We start from the raw sequence: 23,792 nt of genomic DNA on the forward strand, positions 1-23,792 counted from the left end.
TTACGCTGCAAGCTGCGTATGACTATATAGGACGCAGAATTTTTTTTCCTTCTTCAAAACGCTACCTGCTCTGCCGTAATAAATGGTTTTGTTAGGTCGACCAATGGCAGTGTGCACATTATGTATTGGACACATAATATAAAGGACATGAAATCTAATTCAGCAGTATTATGCAGAAAAGGCAACTAATACTATACAGCGCCTACCTATATATAGTATATGCGTATTATAAATTTGGTTTAACAAGAAGTTGTCTGATATTTGTGTTAAAATAAAAAAATAAAAATTCAATTATTGGCTGAAAGTAAAAAGTAAAATAATACTAAGTTATTATACTACTATTACTACTAATTAGTAGTACTATATTATAATACCTATAATAATTAAATATACGTCATGTACTCATGTGATGATTATATGTTTTCAATAAGCTGTAGGTATACGTATATATTGTATACGATTTATTAAATTTAATATTCTTAAAAGTCAGATGTTGTACATGTACTTACGTATAGTAGTAGGGTAAGTATCTACTCTTGAACTTTCACTAGATATATATTATATATTATTAATTAAATTTTTTATTCCTACTTTTCATCAATGAAAAATATTGCACCCTATAGAGTAATAATTAATTTATTGGGGTTCCTACTCACTTAAAATATATGTACAGAGTTTATTTTAATGTCATAACATTTTTAGTCTCTACCGTGAGTTCCATGCATCACTCGTGATGCTTTAATAATATCAATAAACAATATTCAATTATTGGTTAAAATCAAATGTTATCCATTGTTAATATACAATATAGAACATCCAATTTATCAAGCTTTACGATAAAGCAAAATATATCATCTTAATCACATCGATATGTCGAACAAAATTGAGGTAGCAATAAACAGGCTTTTCACAAATATCCCATAGCTTTCTAATGAACAAAGAAGATCCACCTATTATTTGTCCTTCATGCTGAGTTCACCAAAAATCAAATATGAATGTCTTACACACGAATAGTTTAGGGAAAAAGCCAATTTTTCATATGCTATAAATCTTGATATACTTAGTATGAGTGATTAAAAAATGGATTATCAGATTTTAACAAAATGCATAATATTATATAACATTTGATAGCTTCAAAAGTAGAAAATATTTTACAAAAGTTGTGCATTATTTTTTTCTATTTACTGGTAAAAACTATCCATTTTGATCACGAAAATGTCGATGTGCACGTTTGAAATAAAATAAAAACTGGCCAAACGACAGGCGTTAGAACGTACGCCTTACATACTCGATGTGTACCGTAGATATACCTATCCATCATGTACGTATATTATTATTATTACGTAGGTAGTGTTTTAACGAATGCCTACTACCGATGAACGATGAGCTGCAAGGTTCGCGAACGGTGTGCACAACTGCAGTAATGGCTGCCAATTAAACCGCTTCAAAGGAACCACTCGTGAAGCCGGCCCCCCACCCCAATATGGCCTACCTTTCAACTCCATGCACGTTTGCACACAAGCACGCAAATACGTATATGTATATTTTTAATGTTTACATGGGATATACCTGACAACCATACAACTTAACTTTTCGAAAACACCTTTTTACAATACTATATATGTAATAATATTCAATTCTCATTCAAAAAACGTTACAGACAGAAATTAAAAGTTTAAATTTGTATGCGGCGCACTTTAGTGATTGTCGGAGAAAATTTATTGTTCTTTACAAATGTTGTAAGTATACGAAATGAGTTTGTAAAACTCTAACAACAGTGTATAATACACGTGGCAATTAGTGTATATATCAATAAGATATTTCACAGGCATTGTGGCGTAAAAATAAAAACACAACAGCATGATATGTAAGATAAAATATTATATTAAACGTCCGTGTGGCTGTGTATAAAATGTAATACTAAAATAAATTATTCAATATTCAAAAATAATTATTATTCGAAAAATTCGTTAATATAATATTTGCACAATTGCACAAAAAAATTAAGGTAATATATTTTATAACAATACAATTTAAAACTTACAATTTTATAGATTAGGTAGGTAGTAGGTACTACAATTTAATAAGAAAAATGAGTTCATTTTTTATTTTCATACCTAATATTCACAATGTATTGTTGTTTGATTGGATTACTTGATCAGAATGAGTAATAATTAAAATTCGTTGTGTTCATATCATGAATTATTTTGAATTTATAAACGGCTTATAAATATTATTGATTATAACATAAAAATGATTAACTATAATTAATAGTGTTAATAAAACATTCGTTTCTGTTTGAAAAAAAATTATCACATATGTATTGTTGTTTGATATATCATTATAAGTTATAGCTTTTATTTATACTTCTCTTGATTTTTGAAAATATATTTCTAAACATATAAAAAAGAAACATGTGCTCTTATTTCTTGCCAGTGGCAAAGTATGAAAGTACTCGAGAACTCTCAAGTCACATAAAACGAAAACAAAATACTACCCTTGTTTTCAAAATAGTTTTAATGTTAATTCGAGTCAGTACCTCAAGTATGGTAGTTTGGGATGGATATAAAGAAAAAGGACCTCATTTTATCAAGCCCACAAACACGCTTTATGTCGAGAGTAGACATAAGACGTCCACTAATGAGCTTTACGATGAGAGTTAATATAGTGTTGAAAAATAAAAAGGAGAAAAGTAGCAAACCATAATATTATAAAATTATACTACCAGTATAATATTTTTATACTGATATTGTCTGCCAAATAATAATAATTATCAAGATCATCAGTTAATTGTAATTGTATGTAGATGAGTAAAAAAAAAAAAAAAATTAAATGACTCATTTGTTTATTTTAAATAAAGTGAATTATTTGAATGCAATATATACGTAAGTCTATATACATACTGGCTGAGTAATATTTTTAACAGTAAGCTTTTTTTAAACGTATAAGTACTTATTCTCTCAAAAACTATTTATGTTTTTGAAAAAAATCCATCCCTTGATAGTTATTATTTTATATTTTATTACCATAATTTTATTGTATTAAAATTTACTACTTTTGTTGAATACACTTAATTTTATATTCCAAAGCAGAATATTTTCTTAAAAGTTTGTTACATAAAAATAAATTTTCAAACGAGTGGTTAATTATAAATTTATTACTTAAATCTTTAGAGTATTATTTGTTTAGATGAACGAAGTATATATAGTATATAGATCAGCATTTTACGAGGTACTCTATATAGCGCGCACCATTCTGCTTATTCTTCAAAAAATATTTTGCTTTGGAAAATAAAATTAAAAATGTTGTTATTAAAAAAAAAATATATAACACTTGAACAATGATAATGATAAAGGTAATAAAAATATAAAGTTTTTTTCAAATATATCGGTCTGTTATGATTAAATGATGTAAAGAAATATTTTTAACAACCCTAATATTTTTCGGGATAATGAGCTTCAACAGAATTACTCTGTAGTTTGTTTACAACTATAAAATAAATGTTTAGTAAATTTACTATAGGTACTATTTTAAAATTAATAAACTAAATAATAAATGCGAAAACTGTGTTATGGAAAATATAACTTTTAAAAATAATTGAGAATAAAAACCTTTATATATATACATTCTGTTATTCTGTTACAATATTCAATTTAAACTTCGTCTTTGTTTATTATGGTGACTATGTTTTATATTAAAAATAAATCTTAATGTTAACACTAAATAATTATAATTTAAACAACTTATTGTACAATTTAACCATTAAATTATTGCTTTGCTCTAGATTCGCGTGTTGTTTTATTTACATATAGCACTAAATATTTAGATATACGAATATAGAACGATAAGTTATTACGTAACGATATTGTATTTATTTAATACAATATTTTCTATTATCTAATTATTATTTATATTGCTATTGCATCGAATGCAGTCTGTTTGGTATTGATACCGATATTGTGTTTATTGAAAATATTATTATTATTTTTTTTTTTAAATTAAAAATTATTATACTATTTTAGTATAATAGTAAAACGTTGTAACACAATACCTTGGCAACTATAATACAATACGTTTTAATTTATGAATATTGATCAATGTAAAATTTCATCGCAGAGATTCGTCAGGTGATTCTATGTAATCAGAGTGTAGTATCTCTACATATTATCTTGGTAGTAAGTCGTATATTGCACATGAGATTTAAAGCATACACATAGGTTAGCAATCGACACGCCCGCTTCAATGTATGTAATATTGTAATAGGTATATTGAGTAATATTATAATATATATTAATATACTGTTCGATGCGCATTATGACGTATATATTATGACTCAACTATTCGTCCAAAAAGAGTGGCGATCTATCGAGCGTTGTGTACGTTTCGCTTTCGGTTTATATGTTATAGCGTCCTCTTAAGATGATATTAATAATAATTAACTATTACAACGACGACGATGATGATAATGTGTAGTAATTACGCGACGTAAATCGAATAATATATGGGTACATATTATTTAATATTATTGTTTATACGCACGCAACGACGATAATCATCCCCCTGGCAAACGATGAAGGTCATCGCGACCTAGACGCATATCATACTATGATATATATATAATATCGTCGCCACGGTCGCATTATATATATATATATAATAGGTATATGATATATAGTATGGGCAATAAATTATTACAACAACAATAATAATCGTAGTCGTAATAACATATATAATAATATACAACAATGATGACCGTAATGATATGAATGGGCGCGCTCGCTCGCGTGTGCGCGTGTGTGTGTGTGTACGAGACGAGTGTGAACAGTGTGATGATAATAATAATAACGATGATAATAGACGACGTGATTCGGTTAGGTTAGCGGTTGTGCGGGATTGACATATTGCAGACGCGACACGAACGTATATTATTGTTGTACGACCGCCGCCGACGCTCCGCCGAGGTGCAGGAGACGCGCGAGCGCCGAGACATGAGAACATCCTGTGATCGCCGCGTGAGAGCCGTTCTCCTTCGTCCCGACTGCATAATGTAATGTCGTGTAAACCTGCCGATTCCAATGTTCGACTGTGCGCGTGTGTGTGTGTGTGTTTTTGAATATTACAAGGCGTCGTACGTGATATGCGTGTGTGGAGACGACGGAAAAACGTGAAGTAGCCGAATGGGAAAGGCGGCGGCGGCGGCGCGAGGAGAGCAGAGCATAAGTGTATATATACGCAATGTAGAAAAAGGAGATGCACCGATGCTACACACCGCTACAACTGGTGTAATACATAATAATATTATATACCTATTATACATATATATATATATTATACACGTATGCGGTGTTGAGGTCAACAGGTGACGGTGGCGCCATACGACGAATGCCGCCCACGATTTCAGTCTCTGGTACGGTCCTTTTCTCCTTCTGTCTACACGTATATTATGTACACACACACACACACACACAAATTATACGACGACACGTCTCGTCCGTGACATATGGCTGCTGTTTGAGTGATTTCGTTATGTTTATTATTATTATTATTATTATTATTATTATGTTGTGTTGCCCTTCGGTTTTGTTTTTGTTTTCCTTTCGTCGTCGCCGCTGTCTGAATTCTCTGTATCTACTTCAATAGCTGCTGCTGCGGACCAAGTAAACGACGACGACGACGACGAATAATAATAATAACAATATCGTCACGGTGACAACATGCTACTGTTGCCACTTGTGCTGCAGCTACTGCACGCCGCTACATCATCCACTGCCAAAACGACCTTCGAAACACGTTACGTATACCTCCTGCAGGTTAGGTTCCGGGACGACGTCTTCACGATTTCACGTATACTTCCTCTTCGACCTTTTTTGTATCTTTTATTCTAACCTTAGCCACGTGATTACATTGTATTACGTTACAACAATAATAATATTATTGCAGCAGTCAAATGATGCTGTAACCGTACACAGCAACGAGTGAACAGACGATTATTATTAATTCGGAGTGATATTCGAGCAATTATGATTATCGTTTCGATGCATATTATTGTTTTGTTGTATTTGAAAACGTATTTCACGATTTTGTCATCATTTCGAAATGAAATTATTATCAAATTGTTATTCAAATTGTATATAATTGAGAAAGTAACAGAACTATATTATCCCGTTAATGTATGCATATATATAAGTAACTCCATAGTTTTATCATACTTGAGATTAAAATTACTAAATAACCTTAAAAACCATCTGCTCAAATCAGAGTCTTCTGTTATGTATAACAATATAATAATATAATACCCCCAGTGGACCAATCAAGAATATTTCTTATAGAATTACCATTTCATTAGTACAAAGTTTGAAATTATCGATAATATTATTAAATATGTTTTTCAAATAAAACTTATACACAGACATTAAAGTATAAATGAATATATAATAGCAATTTATAAAAACACAATAATTTTAATATTAAAAAAATTATTATATAAGAATATTATTTTTTAAAAACATTTAAAGATTTTAAACTAGTATTGAGTAATAGTTTAAAAATATGTTTCTACTTAAAATTAAAATTATGGTAATGTAATACATTAATACGCGCCGTATACTTGTCTAAAATATAATATCTGAAATATTAAAATTAAAATTTACCTAAATATTTAACTACAATATTAAATATAACTTAAAGGAAAATAATCAAATTAAAGTAAGACACTATAATACTGGAATATATGTTGGATTTAATATTTCATTATTAGAAAATATGATAGTAAATTTAAGTAAATACAAATATACTCATATGTCAAAGACCTTGCGGTATTCTTTTCGACACTAAACTATTATTCTTTTCTCGTATTATTTCTATTAAAAATAAAGCACTCTCTAAGTGTTTGGTCTTATTATGCGTAATTATTCTTCCTTCAATGACCCTTTCACCAAAATGTATATTTACTTCTAACTATAGTTAGGTCTCGTATCTATAATATGCTGCAATTATTTGGGATTTCAATACTATATTGGTATTTCCAATTACATAGAAGCTATACTTTTTCAAAATAGTCTTTTTCATTTTATTATTTTTACATTTAATAATGAAAGGCCTCCTTAAATTGATACATTAATAACTTTTTAAATATTAAATCCTTGCCAGACCGAAGAAGATAATTTTATGTGACTAATATATTCTTCTCATATTAGAAATATATATAAAATACTATATAATATATGATTGACATCTATCAAGTCTTGCTAACATCAAAATGAATTAACATAATATTAGAGATCTCTGTTTATTTTATAAGTATGGCTCCCTTAAGTATAATGTTGTTCTTCCCGTAAAGCATCATAAAAGCTCAAAACACCAACACGGTTTGATAAATGTAACAAAATTAAAAAGATGTTCTGAACGCTGTTGGACAGTAGTAGCTTATTTAATACAAAATAGAAAAATCGTGGGGAAATTTGTATGGACAAGGACGAAAATGCACTTCAGTCATTTTAATATTAAGATTCAGAAGAATATATTGTTATTATTATTGATCAAACCTAGTCCGGTGGCGCCAACAACGACACGTCTTGGGTTATCCATCATGTTGCAGTATGTACATACACGCGTTTTATTTTATTAGATGTATATTTTTTAAGAGCGCACGTTCATATTATCATTTTATTTGAATTAATCTATTAATGTGCTTGTCAGTACACGGCAGAGTTCTACAATCGAATTAAATAATTTTAATAATATATTATAGGAACATATAGGTGTATAATGTATATGTATATCTTAATCTAAAGAGCGACATGCTATTGAAATGGTATCTCAATAGACGACAAGCGCGGTTGAAGAGCTATTGAAGACAAACCGGTATTTTTCAATGAACGTTCCCTATTGCTCGTGACAAGAGGTTAACACCACAATCGTGTTATTTCATCACACGCTGCAGAATAATCGTATAATATATAGCGTATTCTTCGAACATTCAGACGTGAGTTTTGGCGTAAAATAAATTATTCTAACCTAATTATCTGCACGCAGACAATTAAATATTTTGTGTTAATTCACGTCTAACATCGCCCGGGTTATATTTCTTACATTCTCTATTTACCAGCTCGTTTTAATTGTATTTTTATTATGTTACGTAATCAATGATATACAAATGCATAATAAAGTATTCGTATGTAAAAATAAAAATAAAAACAATTGACAACCGATAGATGGACGTGCTATCTCAATGACCATTTAAAATTCTTATTACAAAAAAAAATTACCAATAGTCCTAAAATAAAATTACACATATAATATTATACATAGAAAAATTTAGGTACCAATAAATTAGAATTATATTTACGTTACCTGACATGCAGCTATTGGGACTGAACGCTGGATTCTTTTGTAGTTGTGAAAATCCTAAAAAATCAATAACGAATTATGTAATAACAGTGTAGTTTAAATTTATGTTATGTATAATATAATATTTACTATGCCTTATGTATAGGTATACCATGGATTAACACAAATATCAATTTGTATGTTGAAGAATTAAGATATCATCATTTTACTATTATTGTTTACAGATATAGTTTTGTATCCCGATGTCTTTACTATGATGGTGAATAACGGTTATTGATCATATAACTTCAATAATTCGCAGTGATATAATACTATATAACTACTCGTATGTATACCAATATACTCGAACCATGTACCATTATATTGATCAAACGGCGCGAAGAGTGTGTATGTAATAGTATAGCTCTATATAATATAGGTAGGTAGGTAAAGGTACGGATAATATAATATTGGCATAAAAATCTTTTTGACTTATTATCTTTGAATTTCCCATGGTATCTTTACTCGATCGATCGCGTAAAAAAATCGTCTTTATATTATTTCTTTTATATTCATAAATCTAGTGAATTTGTGTGCAAACTGCACGCACCCGTATCGAATTACGACAGTAGGTACCTATATGTGTTTTGATTCGCAAAGGTCTCCGCGGTAATCCGACCTGACAGTTATCGTATTTCTTTGGTTCGTGTATAATTATATATATACACACACATACTGTCTATTATTAAACTTAAATCGCTTTCCACGATACACTCAATATCCTATATCCGGAGGTATTATAAAACGTTCAATAAAAGATTCGTTTTTTTAGGGTACAAATAGGCGTTTTGTTTTCAAAGACTTATACGATAACATTATCGAAGAGAACAAAATATTCAATACACGGTGGTTAAACATTAATTTAAGAAGTGCAACGAATTATTTGAAACCAGCCGCTTATATTTCTTATTTCTTTTGAAATAATAAATTGGGAAAAAAAAAACGATTCGTATTAGTTTGTGTGATACAACGGGATATTAAATTGTTTGGGTTTCATTCAGATATCGTTGAAATTATAAATAAATTATTTTAATCGATAATGCTCGTCATACTTTAAAAACGTTATTTTAGTTATTTTATTATATACTAGGAAAGTTTAATTGATAATTGACATTTAACATCAAAGATTATTTTAGTTTGTAATTATAGTAAAGAATAACATACGTAACTATAACTAAATATACTTCAGAAACGTTATACTAGGTATATAAATATTTATTCTATATTCTATTACATTTATTTATCATTTATTTTCTCTAATATTACACATAATAAATTATTTATAATAACTACCTATTACTTCTGCAGTAGTACGATAGGTGTTTCAATAATTTAACTTATTCATTTATATTCATTTAAAAAAAAAAAAATCTTAACATAAAATATTATGATAAATACTAATAAAGTAATAAAACTGAAAAGTGCCTACTAAAGAGCACCTAATTACTGTATTATTCACTTATAAAATTAAAAAATTTAAAGATAAAATGTCGCCACTAATACATTTCTTTGTATTATGCCTGTTCATATTTGTATAATAATTATTATTCACCACATAATTACATATACCTATTATAAAACAATATTTACAGATTGAATATTTTTAAAAAAAGGTTAAAAAAATTATTTATAATATAAAATCAAAACTAACTTAATTTCATAAAATAAATACCTCAGTCAAAACTTTGAAACTATTTTTGTATATAATAATATTATAGGTACAAAAATGTATAAACGTGGGAGTTATAAATTAATTAAAAATATACAAGTTTAAATTATATGCCTTTACACATTTGTATGTAAGCAAAAGTAGCAAAAAAAAAAAAAAACATACGCTTTGTAAAAGGTTTTTTTTTTACTTTATGTGCACAGCGGAATTTTGTACAACAATTTTTTTTTTTTTAAATAGCTGAGCTAGGCAGGTTCTTACATATTATATAGTATGGTTCAATGCAGTGCCGGAACACATAATGTAAAATTAACGAACATGTGAATAAATTGAATAAGTTTTAAACATGGAATTAGAATTCATCGTGGCCATTTCACCCTATTTATAAGGTGCTAAGGTGGCCGACCATGAATACCTATTTGTATGTAAAAATAATTAATGTGGTTGGTGGGTCGTCGATGCGAAGGAGTAAAACTGAAATTAAAATACGTGTGTCAATGGTATAAAACAGTTTGCGTTGTTGCCGCTGGTTCAATATTAATTAATAAGCGATTACAAAATTACGCACACAAACTAAAAAAAATTCTATAGGTTTAATATAATATTGATTATATTACTATAATAAACAACTATTTTATAACTTTATTTTAGTAAATATAAAATTAAGTATTATCTATAAAGTAATGCATGTTTATTCAGAAACAAAAAATGTCACTTGGAAATTGTTATGTAACACATTGTTATTATTTGTACACGTCATACAAATCAAAACGATTCTGATGGAGGTATATCCTGTATTTTGGACGGTTTCCAAATGTTTACATTTGTCATTGGGTAGTATTACAAATTATAGTTTAATTTATATTAATTACAGGCTAATAATATTATTAGTTTACCTACACAAATAATATTATAAAAAAACAGTAGGCAATAAACTAATAAATTTAACCAAATTAAAACAATTATATTATATGATCTTTTATGGATAGATATAAAATATAATACTTATGACTTATGAGTATTGTCTTAGACAATTAAGACATATTAAATTTATTATGATTACTAAATTATATTAGTATCTGAAAAGCTAAAATAATTAGCAAAACGCGACACGCGTTGAAAGTAGAATTTATATATAAAATAATGTATAAATAAATTTAATTCATGTTTAGCATAATATATGTGTATCTACTTGTATTCTACTTTAATTTAATAATTAAAAATAGTCAACTAAAAAAAAATTATTACACTAATATTTTTCAAACTTATTTTATAATACATGAATAGCGAATAAAATTGTTTATTTGGTTTTCTATAATTTTAATCTAGATTTAGCTATTACAAAATAAAATAAACTGCTTGTAATGAATGTTAAAAAGCTATACTGTTGAAACCTATAACGTGTAACCATGTTTAGTCACGAAAATAAAATTGGTTTATGTTTATAACATGATAAATAAATATTTTAAAAGTTACTGTCAAATGTGTCTATACTGTCTACGCACAAGACACGGAATAATGTTTAAATTTTATGTTTCAAATATATAAATATGTCTTTAATTAAATAGTAAAAAGAGATTAAATTAATCTATTGTGAATATATTTGCCTTTAAATTTGTTAGATATTAATTTTTAAATTATTAGGTATAAATTGAATAAATAAATAAAAATCAAATCAAAACAAACATGTTATGTAGTGTAAGTGTAATGTGTACTATATATTATGTTATATTGCTTAAATTATATATAGTTTATACAAGAAATGCTGTCCATAGCCTTACAGTTTTTAAAATTAAAATAATATAATATAATATGTTTAAAGAATTATCCTTTTTTACAATATTGCAGTTTGTCAATAAGGCAATAATGATCTGAGCGGAGTTATATTAAATAATTATTTTAGTAATAGTATTAAAATTTTGTATAAATACAAATTTTGATTATTTTAAACATTACTGAGAATTTTCAATTTTGTCTTTCTAAAATTACTAGCTATATATTGTTCTAGAGCATTTCTTTCTACTAAAAAAATGTCACGAGATACAATAAAAAAACAACAACATACATTGCTGTAAAATCAATACATTCGCTCCACTCAAAATCTAAAATATATGTAAATAGTATACAGTAATAAAATATAAATTGTTTAGTTAAATTATTTAGCCAATGACTAAACTTTTCAGTTTAATGTATTATTTTTAAATTAACCTGTCACGACACGCAGTGATTATTCGTATCTATTATAATTTTTAGTTTTGGTGCTCTGTTGTGGGAGGATGTTTGTTTGGAGATGTTTTATGACCACTAAGAAAATTGTACATGGATGTAGTAATTTAAATATTTGTGCACCATTAATAACAAACATATTTTGGGTGTGAACGAGGGAGTTTGAGCTAGTAACCCTCCCACTGAATAAAAATATATAACCCTATAGACTATAGTGAACCGACCAAAAAAAAAAAATCAAAACTATTAAATTACCGAACGTTAATCACTGAAAAATGTATATTATGATATTAACTTTTAGGACTAATTGTTTAATAAATAGTACAGTAATAAAAGAAATAGAATGTTTTAGAAAGAATCACAAAAATGAAATTCCCGTTGTTTATAGGCACAGTCAATCGAAGCTTTCTTGGCTACGAATCCATATTCCATCCTAATAATTTCTATTTTTATATAAACCCATTCACAATGATGTAATACAAAAAATAAAATGGTAGGGAATATTATATTTATACAATATGCATATATATATATTGAGCTATCAAATTAATGAGAATCTCCTTGATCTTTAATGATGGACCAATAATAGAGGGGTCTGAAAAATCGACAAAAATAAAACAACCAAAAAAAAAAGATTATCTATACATTTTTGTTTGACATACAATTAAAGACTATTCTATTTTCATTATTAGTTGATGTTTAAATGTTTTAAGAAAAAATTAAAGTATAAATTAATTGTTGTATACTACAGAAGTGCTTTTAGAATTTAATGCTGTGGTTGTATTTTCAGTGTGCTAACTGTAAATATTAAGTATTTTTAGTTATACCTGTGCATAAAGATGAAAATTAAATATACTAATAAATTCTCTTATTATGTATAAATAAGTATAATCAATATTCAATACAAACTATACCAAGTTGATCACCGTAACACAAGTTAATTAACTGTATATAATAATTATTATATATACTGGAGTATGCTTATGTATATTATATATAGTGCATGTATAGGTAGGTACTTAACTATAGCATTCACCTAATTATTTAAATGTGAAATAAAAATAATTTAATATATTTTTTTAAAATATGATTTAAATGGACACTGTTGTTACAATATAAATAATATACATGTGATCAATAAACGTATACTGTACCCATTTATCTACAAATAATATAGTAATTTATTAACACTCCGCATTTTATGTTTTTGTGGCATACAACTTGAATGAATCTGTAATATTTAGTAAATTCATTGACTTTGTATAAAGTATTTTGATTTATTTTCGTTTTTAAAATCGAATTTACCCGCACCATATCGCCGTTCTACCCACTGTACCTATACCCCATTCAGGCACTAATGCGAGACGACAAAATTACAAAACGACGGCGGCGACAGCCACGCCCAACAATTAGCAACGTCACGTGTCTCCGTGCATTTCCAGGATTGCGTGTGACAGCCTCACACTATTCTTCTTCGCCTCTCGTTATAATCAGTAAATAACTGGTTCCAGACCACCCTAATTCGTTTCCGACGACGGCGACGACGACGACAACGACGACCTGTTAGTGACAAACCCCGTGAACGACTAATAATAATATTGAGCGAGAACGAATAATCGTAAACTTTTCCGGGTATACGCCCACATTGTATTATTGTGTTATAATATAGGTAGCTATGCGTTATTATAATAATTATAATAGTACGCCAACACCCAATAATCATGGACTGTGTATAATATGATTATTACAACTATTATTGCAGCATTTGATATTTTGACTACTGAAACACTTAATTTGATTCATTCTGTATTTTTTTTTTCAATTAATCATTATCGTTAAAAGTTGTTTACCATACATAATACTATTAACGTAACAATCTATAAATGATGTGACAAATCGTTTGTATTGTTTTGAGAAAACGCTGTGTAGATATTCGTTAATCGTTTGTTTAACAGGTAATGATTATATACTTTATTATATCCGTACGATCTTATGATTATCTATGATGGATGATATAGCTACGTCATTATAATATATACAGATCATAATAGAAACATTTATTATATATAATAAAATAACTGCGTAAAATTTTTTGTTCAACTCAGCTTATGTATATATTAAACAACATATTATACAACATACAGAGGGATTCATCAAAAATGTCATCGCGCATCTTTTAATAATGCATTCATTCAAATACTAATTTTTGTAATTTTCAATTATAGTTAAGAACCATGTTTTTAATTATTTAGATTTTTTCACAATTTAAAAATATATTGGCGATGCAAATATATTTTTTTTTTTATCAGAACCAACCTTTTTACTGTAAATTGATAAACAGATGACATTTTTTCAAAATGTTGATTTATATATCAAAATTTGAACATATAGTTTTTTAAATTATTGAAATCTATAAGTAGCTGACTAAGAAAAATAGTCGTTAAAAATAGTTTTTTTTATGATAGATGCAATAAGAAATCTAGCATTTTTTATACTTCTGATTAACTATTTACTAAACAAAGATCCTCATATTTCTCATTTAAAAAAAAGTGGTATTGCTACTGGACATTCTATTAAATTGTATGAAAAATCTAAGTATTTAAAAATATGTTTTTTAAATATACTTGAACATTTTTAGTGCCTATTCAAATTTAAATGAATTTGTTATTAATTGAAAATTAAATTTTTCCCCGTAAATTTCTCTGTATAATGGATTTATATATAGACTAAGGTTTCGTTACAACAATTTTATTTTTAAGTGGTTTAAGCGAATAAATAAATTACAATCATATATTTCTTATTATAGTTTAATAGTAAATAACATCATTCCTGTTTCAAAGGAAAAAAAAATATAATATTAGGTATAACTATATAAAGTATTTTTTCAATAACTATTCTAAATTCGGTTGTTGTGAATTATCGTTAGAAATAAATATAAAAAAAAATCGTTATGTATCACTATAATGAATATATAAAATGTAAGCGAAACTAAAAAAAGAAGGTATAAATGGTCGTAATAATACCAATGATGATTAACAACAAATGAACGCGATGGAAGTATTTAACAAATAATATAGGTATATAATATTTATATTATTGCCGAAGTTTGGATAATCCGATAAACGTACAACTGTCTTCGTTAATTTCGACCATTAGCTCTGCCGCCGTCGCCAGTATAATGGCTTTATTATATACGTACACAATATAATATTAATGATAATAATAATAATATATATATTATAAAAGGGGGGCCGTTGCACACTAATAAACGACCCCGTCGTCGGTTAACCAATTTTGGTCAAATCGATATGTACGGCGGCCGGCGGCGCGTGGCGGGCCGACAATACAACAGTCGTGTCAAGGATGGAAATTCGATAGGACGGAAAATGTAAGTACGCGGGTGGCGGGTACGCCTAAAAAAACACTCCCCTCGCGCTCATCCCGGTTAATAATAATAATGATAATAATGATAATAATGATAATGATAATAATTTCGTCTTAAAGTATACGGCGTTCATAATGAATTTAATGAATAATAATAGTAATTATTAGTATTATGATGTTATAATATGGCCCGTGCCCAGTACAGCAAGCGCCGCCGCAGTCGACGGACGTCCGACACTAATACACGCACAGCACCATTAACAAAAACATAATGAAATAATCGATAGACGGCATCACCGTCGTGATAGATATAATATATAATAATAATATGTGTGTGCAACACTTTCGGCGTACCTAAATATTTGAATGTACACGGTGCAGAAATAGAGGTACGACCATACGATATAACAATACGATCGAAAGCGAACGGGCTTAGGCGTGTCTGCTCGCGCTGCAAAAATTGCCGTGTTCGGTTTTTACACGCTTTCATATTATTATATTATTATTAGTTGTGTTGTGGCGAAAATCCGACACCTTCGCCGTATACCTTTTATACTGTATACACCTACGCATTGTGGGTATATATACACACGTGAATATTATATATATATATATATATTATGGACGATGCCGCCGCCGAGAGCCGTCGCCGTGTTATAATAAACGCCAAGTGCTGTAGTGGTGGTATGTTACTGTTGCGGGTGCGCGCGCTATTATATATTATCATCACACACCGTCGTGTGTGCAGTAGTCGTAGGTAGTCGTAAACGGGGTATATATCTATATAATATTATTATATTATTATAATGCGAGTTCGCGGCGGTTCGGACAATGGTCGTCACACGGCCACTTAAAACGTCCGCTCGTAATCCGATTTATATTCGTAACGCGATTATATTATTATTTTGATTGTTATATCGTCCCGATATTTCTTCGGCATTTTCGTTTCCAATAAAACGCCCTCTACTTATATACTTTATACATATTTTTATTATTATTATTATTATTGTTACTGCGAATAGCCACGTAGTATATATATATATATATATATATATATATAGGTATATCGATCGACCTTTTCAACGCGAGAAGCACGTGTAAGTATACCTAAGTATATGAATGTACGATAATATAAATGTTGGTAGGCACATATAATACAATATGTATTATTATCCTCTTCGTATATACTAATATTGGATATATATATATAGGTGCTTCGTCGTTTTGTGCGTTTTTAATTGAAATGATAATTACCACAAAAATAAAAATTGTGTATAAAAATGTTTTACGATGAACGCACGAGTATACATATCTACTACGTCCTGTACATATTATATGTATATAATATAAACGATCTGTAAGCAAACCGTATGTATTACACTTCACCCACAAAACTGCACCTATAGAACAAATAATGGCCCGAGAGGCGCGTAAATAATGTACGTGCATAATATGTGTATGTTTTTTAAGTGGCGTTATGTTAAAACAACAACGGCCGAATCTAAAATGGATTCCGACTAATTGGAACTCGAGATGGCTGTTTAAAAATGTAAATAGCAACAATAACAAAAAAAAAAAAATAACTTATATACACGCGCAGTCACTACAAGTGTGAGTTCGCTGTGCTCCTCTGTGCTGCACACTTAATGTTATATATTAATAATATGTAGGTACGTTTCTCCTATTATAATAAAAATGTCTCAAATGCAAAATTACCTATTATGTAGGTATAATACGGAAACTGTTATGGGCACACTTTTAGTTTTTAATTTTTTTATACTACGTTTTAGCAATTCAGAAATTTGCGACTCAATTCAATAATCGTATGTATTAATAAAAATTGTTTTTTGATTTTTTACAAATTATTATTCATTGCGATAAGACTAAATTATATTTTATATTAAACGCGGATTTAGTAGGTGTTTTAAAAGTTTTTGCGTTTTTCAAAAAAACGAATTTTTTTTTAACAAACGCGTTTACCGAAAACGCAACGAATAAAATTATTCAATATACATACTCACTGAAGGTTGAGTATATTAAAAATATATATACTAGGTAATAATCGTTTCGAGGACGCGAAAGAATGACTTATACGAGGCTAATTTGCATGTTCGTCGCTCTCGAAAAACCGAATGAAGTTTGTCTTTTCCCCGTTTAATTAGCATTTTCGTATCAAGTACAATACAATGTACGTACATAACACATTTTTGTGTCACACCCCGCGCTGTATTCCCGCCAGATTCCCTTTCATGTACGACCTTAATAATTAGTACGCTACACCGGTGGGTTTCTATGTATATATGTATAAACTATATATATATATATATATATATATATATATATATATATATATATACTTATCTAGACACACACACACACACAGGCGCGGGCATACACACACACACACACACATACATAAACACGCGCGTATATACACACACGCGCATGTACGCGTAGTGGAGGTTTTTGAAGTGCAAAACAACACAACAACGGATTATTACTAGAGTGCCTGGGACCGATGACGTGGGGTTCGGTCGGGGTGGTGGTGTGTTTTAAAATAAAAGGCCAGACTTTTTGTGAAGCCTGGTTTATTCTGTCGAGGCGACGGCCAGGAAGAATCAATAATTTGCGGATGCAAAGTAGTCCCGGAAACCTTCCCCCCAACAACCATCCCATCACAAAAACCCACCTACCCCGAATACGCTTTCACACGTGTAATATATATACACGTACAACGTGCGCGCATATATAGTTATATTACACTTATAACTACACCCTTTTTTCCATTTACCCCCTCCAATGCGCTCATAAAGCAAAGCAAACACCTCGCCTGACACGTAATTAGGTCGACATGAATTCTACTTCCGCGTGTCCTTATAGTCAAAACCCGCGATGACGCGACACCGATCAATTATTTGTAAAAAATGTTCAGAACACGCGTATAGCTTACTATCATTATCTGTTTAATTTCTTCTGAACAGTTCGGTTAAAATAATAATATATTCATTAATGCAAATACGTACTATTAAATAATCATCACCCTTTCACATGAAGTATTTGTAAAATGTTCATTCAACAGTAAGAATTTGTCAATTATTTTATAATCTTTGACGAAAAATTTATCAATTTTAATAATATTTCAAAAATAACTTATATTTTAAGATTCGCGGAGATCAAGGTAAGGTATGATTGACTGTTTTTACATCTGCAGTATAGAAAATGCCTAATTTTTAATTAAATTTTTTCCCAGTTTGTAACGTCGACGCGTGGAACTATAGTTTTATATTGCTTATAATATCTGCATTCATTGGTGTAGTATACCTATAGTTATTATTATTGTTAGGCACATCTTATACACGATTTTTTAATCAAACTATTTTGTTATTAATTTGATGAGCCGTTATAGTGAAATGGTTAGGTCATATGATTATTTTGCACTAATTTAAAATTATAATTTTATATTTCATTAGGCTTTTAGATATTTTAATTGCTTAAACGCTACGCTTTATTGTTAAAAGTATATAGATGAAATTAAATTGTATCCTACCTGCTGAGTAATAATTAAGGTTGTTCTGGAGTTAACAAAATTAATCAATTCGTTAGACAGAGCCCAGAGGTGCCGAGGATTAAGGAATTGAGTTGTGGGGTGGGAGGGGGACGACAAAGAAAATTACGCGCTCACAATAGCTCCCGGAGTGGCGAAAATAAGTTATATAATTAATGAAATTGTTGGAAGACGGCGGCGCTTTCCCCAGGCGACGTAATTACTTGTCAACGGCAAAACCGCCGCGCTAAAACGTTCCTGAAACTCTTCACCCTATCTAGTGTGACTACTGGTATTAAAAGAAAAGAAATGCACGAGGGTGAAAGAAAAACAAACAAAAATTAAGCCATTTTCTTGACGGGGAAAAATTATTTTAATTGGGATCAAATTTATTCGAACCGATGACGGTGAAAATAAATAAATACACGAATAATAACGCTTTTATACTTTTCGACAATGTTACATAATACGCGATAATCATAATATATATATATATATTCTTTAGTTTGTTAATTTTTTCACGATGATCATCGCAGCACAACCGAGGGAATACGTAGCAGTTTATTATTTAACAGCCTATTATAATATATTGCACTTATATAATAATAACATAGGTAGCTAAAATTAAATACCGTTTGACATCGTTTATTCTATTACGATGACTTTTTGTAGTCTATTCCAGCGCGTTTTCGCGATACAAATTTAATGGACGAGAACAAAATAGTGTTTTTTTTTTTTAAATATTCCTTCGCTCACTGACGTGGAAATGTTTTCTTTAATTGCACGTTAAAACATATTTTAAAATGTAATTCATTCTATAAAGCTATGGTGATGGGCTTGAATTTTTACGTATACAAAAAAGAGGAATGAATAGCGACCGAGATTTGATTGCGGTCTTGGCTACAGAAAAAAAAAAAAAACATTACTCAAGGGCGAGAATCCTTGTAATTAAATTACACCCGTTCGTGCAAATCGGAACTCCGATAATTAACACTGGGATTTAATTACGACTCGGGGGGGGAGAGTAAAAAGCCAACGAAAAACCCCTTTTTCGTGGTACAATATATTATTTTGACTTTATTAAAATCTTCTTAAAACTGCCGTGTAAACGAATACCCGAGATGCGTTTATAAAAACGAGGTTTTTTTTTTGTCCACGTGTTATTCACCATTTCAGGTTTTGTCTCATTTAAACGCGTGGTGCGTTATTCTGTAAAATAATACGGTACCTATACCTATACACACGGAAAACGCACATATTTTAATATAATGTGATATAATATAGTATTTACGACGACGACGATGAATACGAGTTAGGACTTAAACTATATAGTCACTAGAGTTTTTTATGATCGTCGTCGAAATTAATGGTTTGGTTGAGCGGAATATTGTAATATTCTCGTCGCCGATAAAAAGGCACCAAGCTCAAAAATAAATTGTTTATTATCCTATGCTCACACATTATATGAATACGATACGCGGATACGTTGTAATAATTCACACGCGCAGCAGTAGCAGCAGTGGATTGTCGTTTTAAGTTCTGGCTAACGGTTGTGCGGTTTGAATCAACGGCGAGATGGAAAAAAATTATAACGTACGGGCATAAAAAATAAATAAAATAATAATAAAAATGTTTTGTTGTTTTTAAACATTCTTGTTAAGTATATATATTTAACATTTAATAAAGGTATATGATTATAGAATGCTGAATAATCGTTGGAGATTACAAAAAAAAAAAAAAAAAAATCGAGTCTATTCTTATACCATAACTCGTCTTACAATATACCTACCTACTACACATATTATTATAAACGGTTTTTTTAGGGTAAAAAAACACCAATCACGACTTGAAGAATTTCTGACATCGACCCTATTTTGACCTTTTCTTGCGCACATGACGAACATATTGATGATAATATTATGACTCGTTTTCAACATATCTCTTACTCCATCTGTAGTGTTATCATTTTATCAACCAAATATTTTCAATTGTATATGCGTACAACTCGTATAGTAATGTGTCTACCGTTTATGTGTTGAATTTCGGAATAGGAGAAACCTCGTATTTTCACGTATGAAGGGAATCACAGTGGTAAAACATTTATGCGTAAAATGTTAATGCGCCACTACATTTTTTTTTAAATATTATGTTTGCATTATTTATGAGCCAGTCAGTTAGCGTTTCTAACATCATAATAATATTATGTGTGTGTTGTTAAAATGTATCTAAATACGCTTGTTATTCAATAACGCCAATTATAAACATTAACTATAATATAATAATATGGCGATATGTAAATTTGTCACTGTTCATTAGCTGCTGTTTACGGATATTCAGTAATACAATTTTGCAGCCGGCGCATGTACACTGTAGACATAATATTATGTGTAATATTTGTTAAAAACATTCACACTATAATTTCGGACGATATAAAATGAAAACAGTATACCTATTACCTATTACCTATTACCTATTATATACTAACTGTCTTAATTTGGCATTATTTTAGATTTGTCTTTGACTCGGTAATACGATTCGTATGAGTCAATAGTACACGACAGTAGGTATAATGTAAAAAACGATCTAATTATTAATATAAAAATGTTTATAATCACCACTGTATAGATTTTATTTATTATTATAGTTATTCTTGTTTTTATTTTTATTTATTATTCCCTGTATTGTTATTGTTATTTTCAAGTGATTGCAATCGTTCTAAAATTCATTAACCGCGAAATGCGTGCAACTAAAAAAATAATAGATACTATAAAGATATAAATGAATAGGTATCAGCTGCAGTAAACTCGTGTACATTGTACAATAATAACGTGTAGCGGCTACAATAATATTGTTAAAAGAAACAGTTTATTTAAAGTTACGAACTTTAATTTTTAATTTATTTTACAATGCATCGGCTAAAATCTTCGTTGTAATAATAAAATACAATTAATATGATTGTATATTACTGTATTCTATAGGCACATTTAAAATGCAAATGCTTTTTCTATGTTTAAGAAATACAATTACTTTTTCAGTGAAACAATGTTAAATGTAAATTAAGTTTCACATAATATGTTATTATGTTAATGAATACTTTAGATTCGAAAAACAATAATGTATAGGTGCATATTGGAACTTTTGTACGATATTAATTTTGTTTATGCAACTACGAATTTTAAGTAGGTATACTACAATATATTTATATATATAAATATCAATGGGACAATGGATCATGTGATATTATAATATTTTATTATAATACAAAGGTACTAGGTAATAAAATCAGTTGGATTTTTTTTCAACGTTGTATAATCGTTTTATAACAATATAATAATAATATGAAGTGGATAGAAAAAAAAATAATATAAATTAATTTCATCATTCCATAACTATGCTGACCTCGAACAACCATTGAAAATAATATAAATTGTTGTCTTCTCTGACGATTTTATAGATTATTGATTGTGTTAACTGACTATATTACTATTAATTTTGTTCAAACAAACATCTTATACATTGATACAATTATTGTATAGAAATACAAACTTGATTTACACTAGTATAGGTAAGTATAACAAGAGCAATTAAATAAATTTAGAATTAATTAAGTACTTACACGTTTTAAATTTTATATTAATTACTAATGTAAAGTAAGTTTTCAATAACGTAACATACTTTTTGTTCAATAACTCTTAAGCAAACACAGATTTAATATGTTACATAAAATATACGGTTGCAACATGAAATACAGGTGAAATAATTTACAGGCGTTTGTTGTGAAGTGTATTCACCCAACACAAGAGGTACTTAACAATGTTATTGTAATTAGAACATTTTTATTTTTATGGACCTTAGGTCGGGTATAACTATTATTAAATTTAAAACAAAGTTTGTGTCAGTATTTTTAAATTGTATCGATATGCAAATAATATGTTAGCTTCAAAATAATAAAATATTTACGAATACCGATAATCCAAGCTCAAATCATCTCTATATTAAGCATAGCACACATTAATAAGTTTTGTACATAAATAGAAAGATTTATGGAGACACTGTGCATGTATATCACATGTAAATTAACTATACGCTATAATAATAATATAACGGTCTACCAACTACAGCACAAATCTGATAATATTTGTACCTATGTTGGTTTTGAAAATATGGGATCGGGTATAAAAAAATGTGTGGTGTTTTGTTTTTAATTCCATGTGCAAGTATGCGTGTGTGCGTGTTTAATATGAAAAGGAACGGAATGAAGGAGCTAAAAAAAAAAATCGTGTTAAACTCAATTGCGAAATTAGCTGTGGACGTGTTCGTTGTTTACACCAGGCAACTGGTCTTTAACAAATTAGGGGAAATATGTTTTTTCTACTTTTGTTTTTTTGTTTTCTTGTTTTTTTTTTTTTTTTTTTGTTTCACGTTTAAAAGAAATCTGAAATGCAATACGGGGTATGCGAGACAATAGACGTGTTCCAACACTTGCATGATCTTGAACTGTCAGATTTTAAGCTATAGGTATTAGGTATGTATATACACTAGTGGCTGAGACGTGGAGAGGATTAGACGATCAAATCTAAA

General features: G+C 29.0%; 1 protein-coding gene across 4 annotated transcripts in view; it reads right to left on the reverse strand.

Moving 5' to 3' along the window:
- LOC132931711 (motor neuron and pancreas homeobox protein 1-like) overlaps positions 1–23,792 on the reverse strand; it is an 87,611-nt gene that overhangs the window by 56,879 nt on the left and 6,940 nt on the right. For all 4 annotated transcript variants that reach the window (XM_060997661.1, XM_060997663.1, XM_060997660.1 and 1 more), the window contains exon 2: positions 8,353–8,406. In XM_060997661.1, the coding sequence (XP_060853644.1) occupies positions 8,353–8,406 (54 nt within the window). The remainder of the gene's footprint in view (positions 1–8,352; positions 8,407–23,792) is intronic.

Source organism: Rhopalosiphum padi, chromosome 1, assembly GCF_020882245.1.
Source record: "Rhopalosiphum padi isolate XX-2018 chromosome 1, ASM2088224v1, whole genome shotgun sequence".
In the NCBI taxonomy this organism is placed as follows: Eukaryota; Metazoa; Arthropoda; class Insecta; order Hemiptera; family Aphididae; genus Rhopalosiphum; species Rhopalosiphum padi.